This window comes from Hylobates moloch, unplaced genomic scaffold (assembly GCF_009828535.3).
Source record: "Hylobates moloch isolate HMO894 unplaced genomic scaffold, HMol_V3 SCAFFOLD_15, whole genome shotgun sequence".
Taxonomy (NCBI): domain Eukaryota; kingdom Metazoa; phylum Chordata; class Mammalia; order Primates; family Hylobatidae; genus Hylobates; species Hylobates moloch.
The window spans coordinates 47,101,956-47,117,039 of NW_026652290.1; the positions used below are offsets into that span (position 1 = coordinate 47,101,956).

The window sequence follows — 15,084 nt, forward strand, 5'->3', positions numbered from 1 at the left end:
AGTAGCCCGGCACGGCGGCGGCCCGTGTTGTTTTGTTTGGGGCTGCGAGAGGAACGCGGCCGGCGCGGCCCCTTTAAGAGGTGACTGGAATGTATCAAAACAAAAAGGCCGCGCGTCCACTGGCTGCGCGCCGCACGTGACCTCACAGCTGATTTCCTGGCCCCCCACCCCTCCTTTTCGTTGCTGCCGCCGCCGCCGCCGCCGCCGCCGCCGCCGAGTGTCAGTTTCAGCGCCGCCGCCTGCGGTCTCCGGGCCCTAACGACCCCACCGCCTGCCGCCTGCGCCCGCGCCCGAGCCCCTCCGCGCGCCTGAGCCCGCCCCGCGCGCAGATGGCGCACTCGGCGGCCGCGGTGCCGCTGGGCGCGCTAGAACAGGGCTGCCCCATCCGCGTGGAGCATGACCGGCGGCGCCGCCAGTTCACTGTCCGGCTCAACGGTAACGCGGCCCCGGCCCGCCCCGACCTTTTGTCTGCGAGCGAGCGGGGCCCGCCGGGGCCGCCCCCTTGCTGGGTGCCCGTCCCTCGCGCGCCCGCGGCCCGGCCCCGGCCCGCCGCCCGGGAAGGCTGTTGCGAGCGCGCGCCGCGGGGTGGTCCCGGGCGGCCGGAGCTCCGGGCGCGGGCCGGGTGGCGCTTGGGGCCAGGTGGGGGCGCGGCCGGCGGGAAGTGGAACGGGCTGGGCGGGGGCAGACTAACCGGGAGAGCAGGGGCCAGAGCGGACAGGGGACCCTGGAAAGGCAGAGGTAGGAGCTGGGGCAGCGCGGGTGCCCAGTCTCAGCCACAGGGGACCCGCACCTGCTCAGGCCCAGTTGTTCACGGCTGTTGGGCACCCACTGAAGGCTCCTGTTTGAGATCCTGGAAAGTTGGTCAGCTGTGACCTGTCTCCTTCTGCGGGTGTTATATGGCTTCTTGCTGCCCCTGGGAATCTTAGTCTTTCTGCGCGGGGGAGGCCTGCGGACCTGGGGCTGACCGCGAAAGGGCTTGTGGTCCCTTGGGGGGAGTGCATGTGGGTAGGGGGGGATGGCTATCACTATCAAGACTTTAGTGGCTCTGGGACTGGCCATTTGCCTCACTTCTGTGTGCCTCAGTTTCTCCCTCTCTGCAATGGGAATAATACCAGTGCACACCCCATTGGCTAGTTGTAAGGATGAGAGACCGTATGTAACAAATGTAAAGGGTCAGACCAGCTTATGGGGCATTAGTAAGTGCTGGTAAACGTGGCCCGATCGTGATTCGTGAAACTAGAAAGCAAGGGCAAGTTCTCCTTTAGTGTATAGAAGTTTTTGTTTTTGTTTTGTTTTTGTATTTTGAGAAGGAGTCTCACTCTGTCGCCCAGGCTGGAGTTCTTGTGGCACAATCTAGGCTCACTGCAACCTCTGCCTCCTGGGTTCAAGTGATTCTCCTGCCTCAGCCTCCCGAGTAGCTGGGATTACAGGCACCCACCAACATGCCCAGCTAATTTTTGTGTTAGAGACAGGCTTTCACCATGTTGGCCAGGCTGGTCTTGAACTCCTGACCTCAGGTGATCCACCTGCCATGGTCTCCCAAAGTGCTGGGATTACAGGAGTGAGCCACCACGCCCTGCCAGTATAGAGAAGTTTTGACTAGCCCATCCCCCCTCAGGAGGTCCTACAGGTAGGAAATAGAACTACAAAAAGGAGGGCTATGAACTCCCTGTGGCCCACCTCCCACCAGTGGGAATGTCCAAGCTGGACCGGTCCTTAGGGGCCACTGTGCCCATTTTCAAGAAGGGAAGGTGGAGGGCCAGGAAAGGGAAAGGCTTTCGAGAGGTCAGGCTGAGAGTTAGGCAGAGCTGGGATGGCATCCTGATTGATCTGACTCCCTGAACGGTGGGGCTCCTGCGACCCACATTTGGCTTCAGCCAGGAGGGGCCTCTGGCAGATCTCCGATGGCCATTTGGAATGTGCCAAGTGTCGAGCCAGGCCCCACTACAGCTTTGTGGATGGGACTGTCACAATACCCTGACAATGTTGTGACATACCACCCCGTGTTACAGATGAGGAAACTAAGGCTAGGGACCTTAGGAAGTGATTGCCCAGCATCACCCAGAACTTCGCCATTGGCCCGACCAACCCTACACCACCAGGCAGAGGCAAGTCCTGCTACTGCTGTGGTGCCGGCAGAGCTTAGCTGGCCACGACACTTGGGGCCCTGGCGACTCTGGGAGAGAGGCCTCATAGCTTTCAAATCCTCTCTTCTGAGGTTCCAGAGCAGCCTCTGGTTCCCTTGTGGGCTCAGGAGGCCCATTATACTCAGAGACAGAAAAAAGGGGATACATTTGGGTTTTTTTTTTTTTTTCTTTCTCTTCCAAGTGGGTACAACCAAAGGACAGCCCTCCAGAGCTGGCCGTGGTCAGGGCTGGACATGCCCAGCCATATTTCTAAACTTACCCCCTTCTGGAATTCACTGCCCAGATAGCTGACCACAGATGTGGCTGGGCATCTCCCCAGCCAAGCCCAGGGGAGAAAGAAGAGAGAGGCCAGAGGCCCCCAAGGGAGTGGCTATGCAGCACAGGGTGGGGCTCTTCTGGGCTTCCAGGCCCCACTGGGTTTGGGTGTGTGTCTTGGGACCAGAGAGGGGTTGTCTGAGTCTAAGCCCAGGCCTCCCTGAGCTGAGGAGGACAACAGACTGTGGTATCATTCCCGACCTGTAAGGCAAGCCTGGAGGCTGGTGCTGTTGTGCCCACTGAGAGAGATAAACACTGAGGCTGAGGGGTCAGGTAGCCCTAGGCTCCTGGTGCAGAAGTGTTCCTAGGCTGTCCACATAGCAGAGCTAGGCTGATTCTCTTCCTGCGAGCTCTGGTTCTGAGTGAGGGAAAACGTTTGAGCACCTTCGTTTATTAAGCACTTACAGTGTTCTAAGAGGCCCTGGGCACCTGGAGTCACTTTATTCCATAGCCACACAGCACAGGGAGAGGGGAAACTGCATTTCCCATATACAGATGGGGAGACTGAGGCATGGGGAAGTGAAATGACTTGCCCAAAGTCTTGCACCACAGAGGTGGAAGAGCTGTGATTCACCCCGTAAGTATTTGTTGAGCACCTACCATGTACCAAGCACTCTTTAAGGTGTCGGGGTCTCATGGGGCTGACAGTTTAGAGAGGGAAATGGACAAGAAATAGAGTCAGTTTTAATGTATCCTGGAAAACAAGGGCTTTCATGAAAGGTGCAGGGGGCAGAGGGGAGGCTGTGTTGGGCAGGGTTGCTATTTAGAATCATGTGTCCAGGAAGGCCCCTCCCTGGAGGGTACCACTGAATCGAAGACCTGAAGGAGGCAAGAAACAGAGCTACAACAGGGAAGAGTGTTCCAAGTGGAGGGAACAGCAAAAGCAAAGGCTCTGCAGGGCCTGTGATGCCTGGTGTGTGCAGGATGGGTCAAGAGGTCATGGGGAGCAGGTGGTGCAGGGCCTGGAAGCCGTTGTCCTATGGGCTCGGCTTTGACTTTGAGGCTCCCGAGCAGAAGACAGATGGGATGCCCTGGCTCCCTCTGGCTGCTGCTCTAAGGGGAGCAAACTGTGGGGACCAGGACAGAGCAGGGAGGTGGTTACTTTACTAGTCCAGGTATTGCAAACAGGTTTGGGAGAAACGTCTAGATCTTGGACAGATGTGAAAGGAAGCATGGCTGTGACTTGCTTGTGGGTGATGAGAGAAGGCTTGAGCTCGGGCTTGTCTGATGCCACATCCCGGTTCTGAAATGCAAGCTTGTCATCATTTTACAGATGGGGAAACCAAGGCGCACAGCCTGTAGGCAGCTAAGCCAGAATCAAGCCCCTAGCCTCCATCTGAGGACGGTTTCTGAAGGTTGGAGACAGCTGGAAGAGACCTCCACCTCCTGGGCAGCCCCTTCCTTAGCCTTCCCTTTACCTCACAGGCAGGGCTGAGTGTCCTACTTGCTGCAAGGAAAGGAACACTTGAGGGATGCAGAACCCTGGAACTTTCTGCGTCCTCCATAACCCCCATTTTGCAGCCAGGAAGACTGAGACCCCAGAGAGTCAGCTGCTGCCCCTGGCCTCCCTCAGCACCCCTGGATGCAGTGGAGCTAAGACCACAGCCCCAGGCTTTGGGAGGTGCTCAGATCACAGCCTCAATATGAGGCCGCTGGTTGTGTTGGGCTGGGCTGGACCAGGGTCCTCTGGGGAGGGGAGGGACCTATGGTTGAGCTTCTCCAGGCTCACAGCTCCCTCTGCCTAATCTATCAATGAACTACCAACATGTGGCACCTCCCTGATCCAGGCTCTACTTACAGAGGTGCCAGAAAAGCTGGCCAGGGTGTCTGCTTGTCCTTGTCCGGTGCCACAGCTCCGGCAGCCTGGGCTCTGCCTCCGTCTGCCTCAGTCTCCTCATCTGTATATTCGAGTTTTGATCTGCCAGCTCTCCTTGCGGGGTCAGTGTGGGCCGAGTGGAGAAAGCAGAGGTCAATGCCTTCTGCAGACTCCACATCTCCCAGAGGTCCTGCCCCTGTCGCCTCTCTGCAAGCTTTGGTCTTTCTCTGTGATCGCCTCCCCTGACAATTTCCTGTCCTCCTTTGGTCCCGAGGTTGGGGAGAGGCAGAGAGAGCATGGGGGTGCAGAGACCCAGGGACGGGTCCCCCACGAGCAGTGTAGCTTTAACTTTTCCCAAACCAGTCACATGATGCTGGTGGGGTTCTCAGGCCCAGGAGGGAGGAGGGTGGTTGTGATCATCCAGGGACAGGTGAGGCCTCTGGGGCAGAGGAGTGTCAGGACTGGCATAAGGTCACCTGGCAGAGTTGAGACTGGAACTGAGGGCCCTGCCCTGCCCTAGGCTTGCTCCTGTGGCTCCCAAGTGACAAGTACTGCCCCCCTGTGCTAGTCTGAGGTCTGGAGCTCTCAAGGCAGCTCTTAGAGCCTCGCCCAGATAAGGGCCTGGGCCAGGCCCAGAGGCTGTGCCTGTGTCACTGTGAGCCAAGACAGCAGGATCCACAGTGCCTAGAAGTGAAAGCGTGGCTGACAGTGCTGCCCTGGTGTCCTGCTGTCCCATCATGGGGGCTGCAGGCAGTCAGGGGAGGCTTCTGGGCACATGATCTTTGGGCTCACCTGGAATGAGAAGGAAGGGTCCCTGGAGGCCCTGGGCAGAAAGATGGCAGGCAGGGGAGCAGCCACCAAGGCAGGGAGGCCAGAGAGGCAGCTAGACCCAGGCATGTTTAGAAAGCCGTGTCCACCGTCCTGCCGAGGGTCGGGTCAGATGAGAAAAGGCGAGGAGGAGCCAAGGACCTTGGTCAAGCTTTGGGGACTTGGGCATTTTCCTGGGATGTCCAGGCAGGTTTGGGGCAGGACAAGGAGTTGAGCGTGAAGACCAGTATTTGTGGCCTGTGTCGTGGGTGTAACACTTGTGACTCGGTGGCCTTTGAAGGCCCTCCAAGGTGGGGTTCAGGTCCTGGCCAGATGCTCCGAGGTTGCTGCCCAGGAGCCTGGCTCCTCACCGGCCCAGTGCCATGTGGTCTGGCCCATGTAGGGTGTCCATTTAAACTCGGTCTTTTCCTCACATGCAGCCCCACCACCATCGTGGCCACCCCAGATGCCCTCTGTTCCCCTTTCAGCCTGAAGACCCTCCTTTGACTCAGCCCTATCCCCAGTCAACTCCATACACCTCCGTGACTCTCATTCCAGGTGAGCCCAAACGTCACCTGCCCAGAGGCCTCCCCTGACCGCCCGCAGCCCCCATGATGGGACAGCAGGACACCAGGGCAGCACTGTCAGCCACGCTTTCACTTCTGGGCACCGTGGATCCTGTTGTCTCAGCTCACAGTGACACAGGCACAGCCTCTGGGCCTGATCCAGGCCCCATGCCCTTATCTGGGCTAGGCTCTAAGAGCTGCCTTGAGAGCTCCAGACCTCAGACTAGCACAGGGGGTTCAGGACTTGTCACTTGGGAGCCACAGGAGCAAGCCTAGGGCAGGGCAGGACCCTCAGTTCCAGTCTCAACTCTGCCAGGTGATCTTACACCAGTCCCGACACCTCTCTGCCCCAGAGACCTGACCTGTCCCGGGATGATCACCACCACCTTCCTCCCTCCTGGGCCTCGGTTTGCCCATCTGTACACGGGGCTGTGAGAATCCTACCTGTTTAGTGGGGTGGTTATGAGGATCAGAGAGTAGAGCACGAGCCTGCCCCGTGCTGGGGCTGCACACGCTTGGGCCACCACCGCTCCTGTCCTGCTCCCAGGAGGGAGCCACAGCCTGAGGTGCAGGCCCGGCTGTGGGAAGACCAGCATGCTGGTCCAGCCAGTTGTCCACAGGTCTGCCACAAGGCCCTAGTGTGTGTCTGGCAGAGACAGAACAGCAGTTGTTTTAGTTGGACAAATATTTCTTGGGTGTCTACCCTGAGCTGGGTGCCTGGAATATGGTAGTGGCCAAGCTGTGCGATCACTGAGGGCCAATGGGAGGCAGAGAAGTTGTGAGGACTCCCAGGGTCAGGTCCATCCATGGCCCAGGTGGCTACTCCAGAAACACTGACGTAGGGCGTGCACAGAGGAGCAGTAATGAGCTTGCCACGCTTCTTGTATCCACCTTCCTGCTCTGCAGAGACTGCTGGAGCAAAAGCTTGTGGTCTTTTTGGTGGCTTGCAGGGCCCTGTGTGGTCTGGCCCCAGGATCTCTGACTTGGCTTCCCAACCCTCACTCCCGGCTTGTTTGGGCCCAGCCACTCTGGCCTCCTTGCTCTTCCTTCAACCTCCTACTCCAGGGCCTTTGCACATGCTGTTCTCGCCAGTGGACGGCTCATACCCCATGTGTCCTTTGGGGTCCCTGCAGCCCTGCCCCTCCCCACCCCTCCTCTGCTGTGTAGTGATCCTTGGCACCTGTCAGCTTATCACCTGTGTGCCCTCTGTGATGTATGTATTTATTTAGAGACAGGGTCTCACTGTCACCCAGGCTGGAATGCAGTGATACAATCATATCTCACTGCAGCCCCGAACTCCTGGGCTCAAGTGATTCTCCCGCCTCAGCCTCCCAAATAGCCGGGACCATAGGTGTGTACCACCATGCTCAGCGTTTTTTTTTTTTTTTTTTTTTTTTTTTTGAGGTGGAGTTTTGCCCTTGTTGCCCAGCCTGGAGTGCAATGGTGTGGTCTCAGCTCACTGCAACCTCTGCCTCCCAGGTTCAAGTGATTCTCCTGCCTCAGCCTCCCAAGTAGCTGGGATTACAAGCACCCACTACCATGCCTGGCTAATTTTTGTATCTTCAGTAGAGATGGGGTTTCACCATGTTGGCCAGGCTGGTCTCGATCTCCTGACCTCAGGTGATCCATCCGCCTCGGCCTCCCAAAGTGCTGGGATTATAGGAGTGGGTCACTGTGCCTGGCTAACTTCATTTTTATTTTTGTAGCGACTGGGTCATCATGTTGCCCAGGTTGGTCTCAAGCTCCTGGGCTCAAGCGATCCTCCTACCTCTGCCTCCTAAAGTGCTGGGATTACAGACATGAGCCACCATGCCCAGCCCCTGTATTATTTATAATGATATTACTTATTGTATGTCTTCATCAGTAGGTAAGATCTCCATGAGGAAGAGTTTCATCAGTTTTGTTCGCTGCTGCCTGCCCTGCAGCCCAAACCCTACTGGAACACAGCAGGCCCTCAATGAGCGTGGGGTAATTAAACGGCCAGGCTAGGTAGGTAGCTCCCTTGGTGACCGGGTCAGTCCCAGAATAGCCTCCGATCTCTGCTCTCCTGTCCTGGGTGAGTTGAATTAACCCCAGCAGGTGGGGAGCCAAGAACTACATCCTTGTTGTGCACCCAGGACAGGCGGCAGTGGCCACAGCTGGGCATTGGCCAGGGTGGCAGGCACAGTCCACAGAAGGACAGTCAGGCGCACAAGGAGGAGGCAGCAGGGCCCGTGGCGGGAGTGGGGCTGGGGAACCCTCAGCTGGGCCTGGCAGGAACGGAGAAGGGGCATCAGGCAGAGGGAAGTGCCTAGGCGATGGCGGGTGCAGGAAGTAGCAGGTGTGTCGGCGGAGCAGAAAGAATGGCTTCGGCTCAGGACCTGCAGGCCTGGGCTCCCGCGTCATCTTGGCCTGCTGTGTGACTTGGATCCCTGGATCTCAGTAGTTCCTCATCTGGAAATGGGGAGATGAATTGTAGCCACTTTCCTGAGGCTTTGGGGAGAATCAAAGGAGAGACCAAGGGCCAGAAGGCCTCCTTGCTGCCATTGGCCCCAGTTCCAGTGGCCCTAGACTAGTGGTTGGACCTCTTGGCCTGTCAGCCTTCCCCTCGTGTCGCCCAACACAGGCTTTAAGGGCAGATTCTCTGGGGCTTTGAAGTTAAAACACGTGAAGCACAGCATGATTTTAAAGAGTGAATCACATCTGTCCCTTTGCTGAGGGCCTTCTAGTGGCGCCCAGCTCAGAAGGCTTAGGAGGCTCTGCAGGACCTGCCCTATCGCCTCCCTGCCCCCATCTCTGCCCTTCCCCTCACTCACCCCACTCCAGCTGCCCCTCATTCAGGCCTACTCCTGCCTCAGAGCCTTTGCACTGGCTGTTCTCTGCCTAGAACACCGTTCCCTCAAAATGGCTGGTGCCCTCTCCTTCCTGTCTTCACCTGCCCCCATTCCCTGGCATCCTACACATCACTTGCTTTTCATATTTATTCTTTCTCCCCTTCCGGTTTCATGGAGGTAGGACTCCTTGTCTAGGTTGTTTGTTGCTATACTCCCAGCATCTGAAACAGTACCTGGGGCTCAGGAAACATTTGGTGGATGGGTAAGTGGATGGATGGGTTGATGGATGGGTAGGTGGACAGACAAACAGATGAGACACTAAAAACTGTGATTAGGAAGAACTTCAGTTAATTGTTTGCCCAGCAGGAGTTTGGGGTGGACTGGTGAGCTCCAGGCCTGGCAGGCCTGGTAGAGTGTGAAAACCCGTTTGTTCCTGCCTCCTGTGTCCAGTGTCAGTTTCTCATGAACTCTGCCACAGGCCTCTGATCTTTCCTGCTGCATCTCTGTCAGGGTCCAGCATGTGGTCCTGATGTGTAGCACAGCGCCGCCTCTCTAATCTCTGCATGCTCTGCCTTAGTTGCAGATTTGCTGAGCCCTGTTCTGTGTCCAGTGCTGGGTCCTGGGACTCCCAGATCCAGGGATGTGGTGGGGTGGGGATGCAGAGAGCAGGGCTACAGAAAGGGGTGGCAGGGCCCTGGGATGCTGCTAGGACTGACGCAGTAGCAAAGGTTCATGTGGGGCTCAAGTGTTCTAGGTATGGCTGTAAGCATGTCACAGAGATTACCTCATTTAATCCTCCAAACCACCCTATGAAGGACATTTTATTGTATCCCCACTTTATGGATGAGGAGACTGAGGCACTGAGAGGCTATTCAGGATTCAGCTGTAGCAGCTGAATGGCTCCAAATGCCTGTCCCTCCACCCCAGCCTTGGTGCCTGAGTCCGCTGGGATGAGAGTCAGCATAGGCTTACCTGTCTCCACAACCCCCAGGATGTCATGACCGGGCCGTCCTGCTCTATGAGTACGTGGGCAAGCGGATCGTGGACCTGCAGCACACCGAGGTCCCAGATGCCTACCGTGGGCGCGGCATCGCCAAGCACCTTGCCAAGGTAGGGCAGGCAGGCGGCAGGGCCAGGTGGGGACGGGGACATGGGGGCTGCCACCCTCCCTCCAAGGAGACGGTGGCCCTGGTGGCCAGTTCAGCCTGCTTCTTGGCCCTGGGTCCTCTCTGGGCCGGTAGCAGCCTTTCTGGGCCCAGGCTCCTGTTCTGCAAGACCCTGGCGTGGCTGAGCCTCCAAGATCTTCACACACCTCCTGTGTGGCAGGTGCTTCACGGGAGCCCCATTCCTGCCCCCAACCCCTTCATCCTCAGGGCATCCCAAACCCCAGGCTGCCCGGATAGCAGGTTTGAGCTTAATGAAGGGAGTTACAGCCAGAGCAAAGAAGAGAGAATGACCATCAGTCCCCTGAGGGCTGCTGCTGGGACTTAGCTGGGCCGTCTGCTGGCTTCCCCTCCTCCACCCCCACCCCGCCAGCAGAATTGAAGGGCAAACTTTGCCCTCCATGCTGCCTCGGGCAAAGGGGCTTGTAGGGGAGAGGTGATGTGTTTTTTCCTTGTGTACCGGACCAGTCTGTGGGGATCATCCCAGGTGACACTGAAACTCAAGGGAGTTACTGACCTGGGCAAAGTGGAAGCGTGGCCAGGGAGCCAGGCCTGGGGAGGGAGCAGACAATGCCACCTTCTGGTGCCAGCTGTAGGCCCTGACCACTCTCCTCTCTGCCCGGCTCCCAGGCTGCCCTGGACTTCGTGGTGGAGGAGGACCTGAAGGCCCATCTCACCTGCTGGTACATCCAGAAGTACGTCAAGGAGAACCCCCTGCCGCAGTACCTGGAGCGCCTGCAGCCATAACCCTGGCCTGCAGGTGGGAGCGCTCCCTGCCGGACTCTTTCACGTGGCCTTTGCCCGGCCCCACGTGCTCTCAGGAACCTGGTCCCACTGGGAACAGACTCAGAGTTATTTTTGTAAGGACACTCATCAAATGATGGGCAGTGACCCGGTAACCGAGGTGGCAAGGAGGCCAGGTAGTTCCGGCAGCTCCCACTCTGCAGAGACCAGCGGCTTCCTGGGAGGCCTGTGGGTCGCACGTAGGGGCTAGAGCCAGCCTGCATCCCACCTGCCGGGCTCCACTCGGAGATCAGCAGGAGGGCCAATGCGGAACCCCTGCTGCCACCTCTCTTGGGCCTGTGTCCTTTCTGGAAATTAGGAAGGTGTGCTCCAGAGCCAAGAGGAGCAATAAGAAACCTCGTGTGCCAGCTTCTGAGGGTGGCAGTGCCAGACCCCACCTGCCACCGGCGCTGCCCCTTTCTCAGACCCTCATGCCCAGTGCCAGCAGGGCCCTGGAAGGGGTCAGCTCTCCCTGACAGAGACCAGCAGAGTGAAGGAGTGAGCACCGGCCAGGCTCAACTGCACGTGCGGTTCACACGTGAACACACAGGATGCGGTCTACAGGCAGGCTGGTGGTGGGTGCCGGGGGTGTTTTCCTCTCCTTAGTACCACCATCTTTATTTTGGCCTCTCGTGTAGGTTCTGCAGGAAACCAGGGCCCCATCCCCATGGGCTGCTATCCCCTATACGCCTGTCTGCTGGGAGGAGCTCCAAGGGGGCCTGAGCGGCTGCAGGCCCGCCCCTTGCTGGCCTTGGCCACCTGCCTGAGCCTTCTCCAAGGAGATGCCTTGGAGCTGGGGTGGGAGCGAGGCTATTCTCCAAAAACCGCCCTCAGCATCCAAGAGGAAGAAACATCAGCCACAGGGGTTTCTGTGCTGCCGCCAGACATCAGTGTCCTCTTTTGTGGCTGGCTACAGCCGGATACACTTTGCTGCCCATCTGGCCCTGGGCGTCTCCCCTACCCAGCCTTCCTGGGTGCAGCCTGGGAGACACACCAGCACGCTTTGGTGGGACCAGATTTTCCAGGGCATGCTGGCTTCCCCTGGGGCTGGCTCAGGTCCTGCCCTCTTGTGTCAGCGCTAACGGGTCAGATTCGTCCCTGCTCTTCTGTAGAGCTGGAGGGTGACCTGGAGCCAGGGGCCCTTTAGGGCTGAGACGTTTGTTAGTCAACACCACATCCCTTGGGAGTGATGCATCCCTACCAGGCTTCCGGGGGAGTCAGGCTGGGCTCTGGGCAGTACAGGGAGAGGGTGACCAGGACCCCCATGCCTTCTTCCCCCGGTGCAGGGGCAGTGGTTGCCATGCTGACTCCTCCCTTTGACTCCATGCACAGGCGCTGGCTGGCCTGTGGTTGCATTTTCCACTCACCTCCTTGCTATCCCCAGTCTTGGCACCGAGACCCCCCGCATTCCTTCTCCAGCCACAGCAGCCCAGGGGCCTTCCTGCCTGGACGCAGGACCACAGAGACCTGCATGTGCAGGGAGGCCTGGCAGCCTGCCGATGGGGGTCCCCGAGCCCTGGAGTCTCCTCAAAACCCCTGCGGTGGGTCACAGCATGGACCAGCAGGGGTCACCATCCTGAGTACCCCCCACATCCCTGGCCCTTGCCCTGTGGCAGATGCTCCTGCCCTGGCCTCCGGGAAGTCAGCTCTTTTGCAAAGGGCTTGTGTGAGAGGTCGGAGAAGGCCCTGGGCTTCCAGGGAGACGCAGCTGGCAGGAGGTGGGCTGAGCTGCTCCGGGTCCCCTCCAGGGCTAGGGGTGGCCTACTGCTGGCAGAATTTAAGGAAAGAGCAGATTGTAGGCACAGAGGATGGGCAGCCAGGCCTGGGCCTTCCCCTTACTGTCCCGGGGCAGCAGGGCTAGGGGCCTCCTTTCCCCTCCCTAAGGTCACCCCCTTCCCATCCACACGTCTCTCCCCAAGTTCAAGCACATAGTCCATCATGAGCACCCGGGAGCTCAGTGAGCTGGGGCCATGTCCCTGCGGCCTCCAGCCCATCCACAGGAGGGTCCCTTGCAGTGGCAGCACAAGGAGCCCCCCACAGGAAAGCCCCTGAGGGCCAGCATGGACCTTGAGAGCCAGGAGGGAATGGGCCTGGCCCCACCCTGTTCCCACTCCCACCTAAGATTCCTACTCCTGTGTTCTAGCAGGTGACTCTCGATCTGGCCAGCCCACAACAAATGCTTGAACTAGGCAGCATGGGGTGGTGGAGGCCTGCAGAGGCCCTGGGCCCAGGAACTGAGACTAGGGCTTTCTCAGGAGGCCTGATCCAAGCTCCCGCAGGTATGACCTGGCCTCCTCACCTTGGGCTGCCTTAAAGCACTGCTAACCCACACCAGGGGGCTAGGCAGGGCTTCGAGGGGCCTGGCCCAAGGTCTCCAGCACAGCAATAACGTCTCCCAAGGTTGGGTTGCCACAGACACTATGCCCTGGAACCCCCAGCCCATCCCGTCTGGTGCTACCTCGTCTGCCTGGCAGCCCAGTCTCACCCCTCCTGTCGGGTCACCTGGGAGTCCTTGGCGAGGATGCCGCCACATGGGGCTGGTTTATGCACCTGGGCGAGAGCCTGAGTGGGGCAGGGGATGTTCAGGGGCCTGCAGGTCTCCCACAGAGCTGCTTTCCTGCCCGCCTCACCCTGAGGGTTTCTATTTCTTGCCCGGTCAAAATAGGCAGTGACTCGTGCCTTCCCTCCTCAGGACCCGCGGCAGGGTGTGGACCCAGCTGGCCCCTGGACTGCCCCCTTCCTCATTCTCCAGGCTCATCAACAGGTCTCAGAGGAACGTTTCCATAAAAGGTGTGGCCTGGCATTCAGTGCTGTCTGCACTCTGTCGCTTCCCCCACAGCAACCTGCCGGTCAGCCTTAACTGGTGTGGAGGTCGAGGTGGGGAGGGGGAGGCGGGCTTCCCTCTCTGGTGTCTGGCCTCTTTTTCACTCAGCCCTCAGCACAGCCTTCAGTGGGGAGAGCGAGACCCTGTGTGTCACTGGGGCTTTGCTGAGGTCTCCATGCAGGATAACAGTGACTTCAGGAACCCAGACCCCAGTCTGGGTGGCTCTGCCTTCCTGGTTGGCCCAGCCCCCACACCACAGTTCCCTGCTACCTCCAGGCACAAAAGCCCCTGAGGCCACAGCCCAGCTATGAAGCAGAGTGGCTTTGTGCGGTCTCCTAGGAAGGGGCAGTGATGCCATGCAGGAGATCCACTGTGCCGTAAGAAGTCGCTCGCTTTACGATTTCTGGTCCAATGCAGGGAGGTGAGGTCCAACCTCATGATAACACATGCCTATCAAGGAAAGCTGTGGCAGATGCTTCCAAAACAAGTGAAAATCTTGCACCAGGCCCAGGGCCACGTCTCATTCCGCCCCAGCTACTGAGGGAGGGAACAGACTGCTGGAGGACAATTTCTCCTAGTTCCCACTCAGGGTTATATGGCTACTCAGAATGAAGGATAAATTGCGAGGCCCGTTGCAATTTTTTTTTTTTTTTGAGATGGGAGTCTCGCTCTATCGCCCAGGCTGGAGTGCAGTGGTGCGATCTCAGCTCACTGCAACCTCCACTTCCCGGGTTCAAGCAATTCTCCTGCCTCAGCTTCCCGAGTAGCTGGAATTACAGGCGCCCGCCACCATGCCTGGCTAATTTTTGTATTTTTAGTAGAGACGGGGTTTCACCATGTTGGCCAGGCTGGTCTCGAACTCCTGACCTCAAATGATCCACCCACCTCGGCCTCCCAAAGTGTTGGGATTACAGGCGTGAGCCACCTCACCCGGCCCCGTTGCAATCGTATTCCACTTCGTCTTCACAGCAGTCCCGGGACGTGCCCATTATTAGGCCTATTTGATAGATGATACTGAGGCTCAGAGTTGGGGGTCACAAGCCAAAGCCCACACTGCTCACAGGGCTCAGGACCCAGCCCAGCTCCCGTCATTTTGGTGGCATCAAGCTTGTGTGATACGAGGTCTTATGTCTGCTTGTGACAGATGGCCTTGAAAGCAATAAACAGATACAGCTTCCCACTCAGCTGCAAGGCTGCGGTGGGTCCTGCCTCGGGCCATAAGGTGAGCAGCTAACCAGTGCGGGCCGGTGTGGAGAAGGCTGAATTGCCTGTGAAGCTGGGGTTGCAGGCAGGAATATTCATGGAGCCCCTGACCGGATACTCACACTGCTCTTCCTCAGTTCAGGGTTCTTGGATTTGCTCAAGTCCACCCAAATATCCCTTTACGATTCTCAGGGTCCCACTCCTTCCAGATCCAATGCCCTAAATTTTACATAAGAGTTCCGGCAAGGCTGTGAATTCAACTTGTGTTGTAACTGCAACTTGCAGGATCAAATTTAGGGTTATGTTTTCAGTTGTGTCAGTCTTACGGCTACAAGATATTAAAGAGATTCTTTTCTGGTTGTCAAAGATGCTCTCTGGTTTTCTGTCCATGTTTTGAGCTGGGCTTATCACTTCTGACTCCAGTGTAGTCAGAAGCCACCAGTCTCTCCGGCTGTCTCCATGACATGATGAAGGGCTGCAGCCATTTGGTCTCTCAAGCTTTGCCTTCAAGAGACACTTCACCCCAGGCACTTAAAATAGGTGATATTGTGAGGACTAGTTTTGCCACTGAATGCTGTGACTTTCCAGGGTACCACATCCCCTCTGACAGTGAGGTCATTACTGCGTTCCAGCCCAATCCAGGCAGA

General features: G+C 58.0%; 1 protein-coding gene across 1 annotated transcript; it reads left to right on the top strand.

The window, feature by feature from the left end:
* Positions 1-203: 203 nt before the first annotated feature.
* NATD1 (N-acetyltransferase domain containing 1) lies at positions 204-14,803 on the top strand. The gene is made up of 3 exons (XM_032177553.2): positions 204-435; positions 9,456-9,574; positions 10,258-14,803. The coding sequence occupies exons 1-3, from the start codon at positions 330-332 to the stop codon at positions 10,372-10,374; spliced, it is 342 nt and encodes a 113-aa protein (XP_032033444.1). The 5' UTR covers positions 204-329; the 3' UTR covers positions 10,375-14,803.
* The last annotated feature ends 281 nt before the right edge of the window (positions 14,804-15,084 follow it).